The 7,216-nt window shown below is 44.2% G+C and overlaps 1 protein-coding gene across 2 annotated transcripts; it reads right to left on the reverse strand.

Annotated features, from left to right (window-relative positions):
• Positions 1 to 4,773: 4,773 nt before the first annotated feature.
• Positions 4,774 to 6,652, reverse strand: her9 (hairy-related 9). 2 transcript variants are annotated; one of them, XM_028583205.1, is made up of 4 exons: positions 6,294 to 6,652; positions 6,107 to 6,202; positions 5,907 to 5,994; positions 4,774 to 5,791 (listed from the first exon to the last, which is right to left on the reverse strand). In XM_028583205.1, the coding sequence occupies exons 1-4, from the start codon at positions 6,399 to 6,401 to the stop codon at positions 5,211 to 5,213; spliced, it is 873 nt and encodes a 290-aa protein (XP_028439006.1). In that variant the 5' UTR covers positions 6,402 to 6,652; the 3' UTR covers positions 4,774 to 5,210. The 2 variants fall into 2 exon arrangements, with proteins under 2 accessions (XP_028439006.1, XP_028439005.1); XM_028583204.1 differs by having other exon boundaries at positions 4,774 to 5,794.
• Positions 6,653 to 7,216: the final 564 nt, after the last annotated feature.

The raw sequence follows: 7,216 nt of genomic DNA on the forward strand, positions 1-7,216 counted from the left end.
GGTGACGACAAGCGACTTTAATGCACCCGCAAAGCATCCCGGGAAGGCAGCGCTACATTTGAAAAAATGCTGCGCGTCCAAAAAGCTGGCCGATGCCCATCTTTATGCAAATTAATCCGTTGAACGCAACGCGACTATCTATCCATTAGAAGTAGACGAAAATCTTTCAAACTGACCTTTGTCGATCTGAAATGAAGACAGATTCAGCAACTATATGGCCTATTTCTTGCTTAAAATGTTTTTAGAAACATGTTTCGGTAAACTATTTTCTTAAAAAACTTTCCGAACATACGAGCCGCCATACTGTCATTTTGAAATTCGGGAGTAGCCAGACCCATGTGACGCGTTCGTCCAATCAGCTGCTGGTCAAGGGCGTGGAGCATCAACCATGGATGTATGACGTTGCGACACCACGCTTCAGTCGTGTTGCCAAAGTGGATCTGTACGGTGACGCCCGGTGTGATATGGCGCGCGGCGGAGGACAGAACAAAACCGGTACGCAGCCGGAACGCACAGACGTGCCCAGTTGAAAATGGGGGTTACTCTCAACTAATACCTGCCTTACAACAGTGCTGCCTAGTGGTAGAATGCAGCAGACATAGAGATAACAGTTTAAACATTAATAAGGCTTAACAGTGTAAGCTACATAGCTCTCTCTAATAAGGTTCATCCAGAAAACACATTTACACACTCTATTATCGAACTGCCAAACATAACTTCCACGTTTCTATTTTTTAATAAACTGGGAAGTTTAATTTGTATTTATTTATTTTTATTATTATAATAATTGGTGTAGATCTGTCAGGACAAAAATGACAGAAAAAAAAGAGACAATAAACCTACCTGTGAGACAAAAAACTCTTGCATGATATCCTTATTTCAATGAAGTTACAGTTTTTTTCGATTGCTAAACGACAGTGGGCACAACTGGAGTCACATGTGCAAAACTCTAACTACAGTCTACACAGCAGCAGTTCATGTGGACCAAACTCTAGTTCGTTTTTCATTGCTTGAACACATTTTTCAAAACTCTACACACTTATGCCATGACTTTAACCACAACAATGCTAACAAATGCTAACACACTGCTGTCAAAACTGTTAACCACACATTCAAAACAGAATAGATGTCAGTCTGGTGCCTATCAAACACTGCTGATTGGAATTTTAGCTGAAAGCCTAAGTAGGTGTCTTGTTTTAGACTAGTTAGTAAACATATATGGTATTTATATAGAGAAAGCTCAGGAAAGCCTTTTTTGTATACAAACACCAAATAAGAATGAAACAATTATACACTGTACCGTTTGAGAGAAACAGGTAAAAGAGCAAAGATACCAATATGTCCAGGTAAGATGTCTGAGGTTATGTACACAGCTATAAAAAAAGTGAAAAACACAATATCTTTACAATAGTAAAACTGCATTCTTACTGTTTTTCAGAAAGTAATGGAGGTGAAAGCAATAGAAACACCACATTTGTTAGTATTTAGAGATGATGCAGACATCTAATGTGATGAAGAAAACTTGCCACATGATGCTGGAGAGAGGCAGAATTAGTCACACTATTCTTTGGTACTGTTACGTATGTACCTTTAGTTTTTTTCCCAGTAATTCCATAAATTACTAGAGATAAAATTCTATATTGAAGAAAACTGCTGATTTTCATTATTCTTGTTTACCTTACGTAAAATTGGTATATTGTACAATCTATATCTTTTCCTTAAATAAACTATTGAGTAGTGTCAAGTCACTCAAATTTTTCAAACTGTAAAGATGAGAAAGTTTGTAATTTGTGTATTGGTGTTTGATGCTAGTGTTTTTACCCTCAGTGTGTTCTGAGTGACAGTGTGTGTTATCTCAGTGAGGCTTGTGCTGAGTGTTTGGCTGCACTGAGCCTGTTTTGCAGGTGATGTGAACTGTTTAGCTCAGGTGACTGTTGGTAGTGCAGACTGTAGTTTGAGTTTTGCACATGTGACTCCAGTTGTGCCCACTGTCGTTTAGTAATCGGAAAAAACTGTAAAACATATAATATATAGGCCTATGTATTTATGTGTTCACTAAGTCTGTGAGCTTAGCTGATATCCTTATTGGTAGGCTATGTGGTAAGGAGGAGAGAGACAGAGAGTCTCCCCTTACGTCCTTTGAGTGTTGCAGCTAGTTCTGCATGAAATATGAAACTTACTGTAACTGGCTGTGGTAGAAAGAGCATACAAAAGCATTAAGTGTTGTCCAAACAAGTCCTAATGCAACAATGGCAATTGTAAAATAAATTTGGAGGGAAAACTGATGTTAAAAGTTTGGCGGCAACTTTGTGCGCGCGTTCCTCCATTCAGTCGCTAATGAGAATGATAATTTGTGGCTCCTCTGACAACCCCTATACCCCCTTCAATAGCGACTTCTCCCAAGGGACGCGAGGGCGCAGATCCCCAAGGGACATTCAGCCCTCTATAGGAATCCTTTTCATCACCAAAATGAGATTCCCGCCTGTTTCGTTTAATAGGCTATAGCCTATGGTTGAAAACTAAAATGTCCTCTATATGTTCTAGGCTACTTTCGATATAATTGGCCTTGTCGACACCTCAGCAAGTTGAGCAGACAAACCATACAGGATTGAGCAACATATCAGCCCACATCTGGATATAGGCCTACACTAGCCTATGTGCAAAATGAAAGATTTATTCGCGTTATGCTATCTGTATAGGCTACATGTGTGACATCATGTGTTCACATTATTTCCAATGCTGTGTGTTGCTATTTATCTTAGAATGACTATAGTTAAAGATTACAGGTGCCTTTATTCTCATTCTCTCTCTTCATACACCGGTTTCAACATTTCTTACATGTCTTTTCTACTTGCGGTTGTTGCTTGGTTAGGTTACATGATTTCGTCAGTGCAAACATTATGAATGTGGAATTTCTTTATCTGCCTGCATATTTCTCAACACCAGAGCAGAAACAGCAGCTTTAACCTGATTTGCTTACAGCCTGCAACATGCTGCCATGTTTTAGGATGGACTCAGTCAACTCATCTTCGAGTGAATGCCTAATAGCCTACTGGCGGATCCGACTCGTCCGACGATCCCTCGTGTTTACACCGGGCTAGGCTCGCTTCTTGGCGGCCACGCGCGCGTGTGTGTGTTCGCCTCCTCACCTCCTCAGCGCGGCTGAACGACCCGGCCTGCCAGCGGGGATTTACTGACTGGCGCTGTGCCCGGACGCAGGCAGACTAGTTCGCTCTGTTCTCACGACCTCAGCTCCACAAAGGCATCTCTGAACTATTAACTCAGACACGAAGCAGTATGAACCACCGCAAAACCCACACAAGCTGCCAACTAGTGTTTCAGTATGCCTCCTGCAGAAGGAAGTTGTTTAAGCATCACTGACAGTGGGTTTCAGTATGCCATTTACAGGTGTCATCTGCAGGGCACTGACACGCAGCAGGGTGAAAGTGAGAACGCAACTAAACGAAATACCAACGCACTCCAACTGTTAAATGAAGATTAATATCAGGAGTTGTGCAAATTATCAGTGCAAAAAAACATTGCAAGGCACGTAGGCCAGGTTACAGTGGAACTACATGTCAACTAATTGTTCCTCTTTCAGAGTGCCACTGCCTTGGGATGTTTTCTGTTATCCGTATGTTCCTATTTCTTTGAATAAAGCACTAAGAATGTTGATCTTGTGTGTGCTGGTGGTCAGTACAAATAAACACTTTTGAACCGGCCACTTCTGGCCTGTGCCAGACATGAGCACGCAAGGCGCGCCAGCGGAGTATTAAATGTTAAGGGGTTTTGACCGGCGGTCACCAGGGTGTAACCTAATCCCAAGTAAAGGGGCCCGCTGACTGCAAGTGGCTGACACACGGCTAGCGCCACGCCGCCCGGGACAGAAACACGGCCCTCACTTCCGGACCCCACTCACCGGAGGAAGATAAGTTTACACCCAGGGATAAACGGAGACAGGGGGAAGAGATCGAGATGAAGACCTTTTATACACAGAAAAGTGTTTAAAGCTGAGAGGAAAAAGCACCTGGCCAGACGTAGTCCACAGTCCACGGACTGTAATACAAGGCCAATTTAAGTTATCTTGTCACTGCATGTGGGAGAGACCTAGAGTGATTTCCAGAGAAAGTCACGCTTCAAAATATTCTTTAAACTGCAATAGGTTTCTTTATCTACCCCGACCTCCTCAGGTTTCCCGCATTCAAACCAAAGTCTAACCAAGTTCCCTCGTCTTTATTGAGGTGTAGGTCCACTGGGAGTGGAATTGAACAATTGATACACAAAAGGAAGCGAGGATCCTTCCATATTCTCCTTTCACTGAGGCAATCTGTTAGTGACATTAACCCCTGAGCGCATTTCCCAGCCTCATGAATAGGGTTTAAGACTTCTTAAAGCTCCCGCTGCATACAGGATGAGACCCTTTTCATACTTTTAATTACCTTTATGGCAATAGAAAAATACACCCCCATTGTCCTTTTTCCAGCGGGCCAGATGTAATGGCTCCCGCCAAACTTAGTATAATTGATATAGTAGATAGAGGAACATCTACATCATATTGGGAACATAATCGATAGGTTGCAGTTCGATTTGGCCTTAGTTATAACCGCGGCGAGTCTGTTTAAAAGTTATAGAAGTCCCTAACTTCATCAATGTGGCTTTTACGCATGAATTGTACCTTATACGCACGGCTTCAAAACTACCGAATGGCCCTTCATACAATTAAATAATGATAAAGCAACATGCGCATGATAGAAACAGGCTTTAGACAAGAAATTCATTTCTGAAAAGTAATTTATTAAAACAACGGGCCATCACCCAACTTCAGTTTTTCTTTTCAACACAAAACAACAACAAAATATAAAACACAGCTTTGGTATAACAATCAATAACACATCTGTACAAAACTAAAACCTTTTCATAAAAAGTACTTCATAACAAAAACGTTCCTATAAATCTTCCACATGTACAGCATATTTATCACCGACATCCAAATGTTGGAATCAGACAATAAAAAAAAGTGCCATGTAAGGCAACTCTTGTTCCATAAAACGAAACAATGAGAACTACTAGGGGGCATTAAGTGGTTAGAGTTACCGTCCCATAGCGAAAAAGTCACAGGTTCAACCCCCGCAACAGTTGTCTGTGAAGTCAGTTAAATGTCTAAAATGGAAAAGTACTGCAATCTGGTTAAGGGTCTCTTGTCCCTTGCGCTACCAAGGCCTCCACACAGGCTCGTTGCCCTCCGAACCGGTGCTGACTCCGACCGGGCTGACCGCCTGGGACCCCCCGGAGAAGGACGTCATGCCATGGACTGGAGAAGCTGCAGTCGGTGCCGAGCTTCCGTGCACCGGACTGGCGTTGACCGCAACAGGCACTCCTGCGTTTGCGTAAAGGGGTATGACAGGGCCTGTGGTGGAGGCGAAGGCCGGGTTGGGGATCAAAAACGCGAACTGTCCATCGGTTGCAGGCACCAGCTGAAACCCACCAAATACCTTGGGGGAGACGGCCTCGGCAGGACTGAGTTTGGAGCCCATAGCAGCAGAGTTGATAGGTAGAGTGGATGGGAGCTGCACATGGAGAGGTTGAGCCAGGTGCGCCTGTTGGGACGCGGCCTGCTGCGTGTAGTTCATGGACATCATCTGGCCCATGCAGCTGGACAGGTGGCCGAGGAGCCTCGACCTCACCTCCGTGTTCACCCCCTCGGAGGTGGACAAGAAGCGGGTGACCTCGTTCATGCACTCGTTGAATCCAGCTCTGTATTTGCTGAGGACTGTGGCATCTGCTGAAAGTGCTGCTGGGGGGAAAGAAAGATAGCGGATATTAGTGACGCATTTGTGAATATTTGAACAGCTTCCTAATTACTTCCTAATGTCGTTTGACCCACTTATATGATTAAATAAACTTACCGCTCATCTGTACACGCTGCAGGTTCCTCAAGTGCTTCACTGTCATCTCCAGGATATCTGCTTTCTCCAACTTGGAGTGTCTGGAGCTCTGTAGGACATAACATGAAAAGTTGAGTCTGTATTCAAGGCCCATTTATTTTAACAAAACTATCTATAAACGTGAAAGAGTAGTTAAATGCATCAAAATGATCTCAACTTACATCTTTTTTAAGTGCGTCCAGGATGAGAGTCTTGAGCTGCCCAAGGCTTTCGTTTATTCTTGCTCTCCGGCGTTTTTCCATGATCGGTTTGGATGACTGCAAATAAAAAACAACTCTACGTAAATGTCTTGTTCACCATTTATGAATTTGCACACTACGCCATGCCACAAATAAAAACAATCCTTACTTTTCTATGCTCGCTGGCATTTTTCGGTTTGTCCGGTGTGTGTGTTCCGTTTGCAGGGGCACCGGCAATAGGGGATGCCGTCTGCTTCTCCATAGTGTCAGCTGGCATTGTTGATCAAACCAGGTAAAGCGTGAAGTAGTAAATCCTCTTTGGAAGCTCCGGAAAAATAAAATCGTTGAATGTTCACGTTGAGCCACTGCAGAACATATAAGAGATGCCTGACAGTCCCACCTATCAGTTTGCGTTATATCGCTTGTTATCACTGAGCTGTCATGTGAGTACAGGAGCGTGCGTTGCACCGTGCGGGGCGAGTCACCACTTCTGCCACCGACACACGCCGCGGCGGTACTTATAGACGGCTCGCGTGCTCCCAGTTCGTGTGAAACCCTCTCTGCATTCTTTCCCACACTCGCCTCAGCCAATAGCAAAGAGGACTCACCCATTGGGCGCGGGGCAGACCGCTGATTGGACAACACCCCCGCGGGCCGTCAGTCACGCGCTGCTCAATCAGCCCTGCAGGGACAAACAACAAAGCGGAGCGAGCAGCGGCCGGGCCGGGCTGTGAAGTGATAAGGGAGGGGAATGCGCTGGATGTTTGCTTCCAACTTTGCTCTGTGCTGTCAAAACTGTACTGCTTGGTGTGTGTGTGTGTGTGTGTGTGTGTGTGTGTGTGAGTATGGGGTGTGTGTGTGTGTGTGTGTGTGTGTGTGTGTGTGTGTGTGTGTGTGTGTGCGTGTATGTGTGCGCGCATGCGCGCGTGTGTGTACGGGAAGAATGTAGTCTGCGTTGATTAAGTATTTAACATTGCAGGTTTATTTGGAGCCTTACGATATTAGTGTAGGCTATTAAGATGCATTGTTTTATGGCTGCACATTAACTCATGCTTCTGATAAGAGAAAATAGTATAGTCATAATTTTGGTGT

Source organism: Perca flavescens, chromosome 7 (assembly GCF_004354835.1).
Source record: "Perca flavescens isolate YP-PL-M2 chromosome 7, PFLA_1.0, whole genome shotgun sequence".
NCBI classification, from domain to species: Eukaryota; Metazoa; Chordata; class Actinopteri; order Perciformes; family Percidae; genus Perca; species Perca flavescens.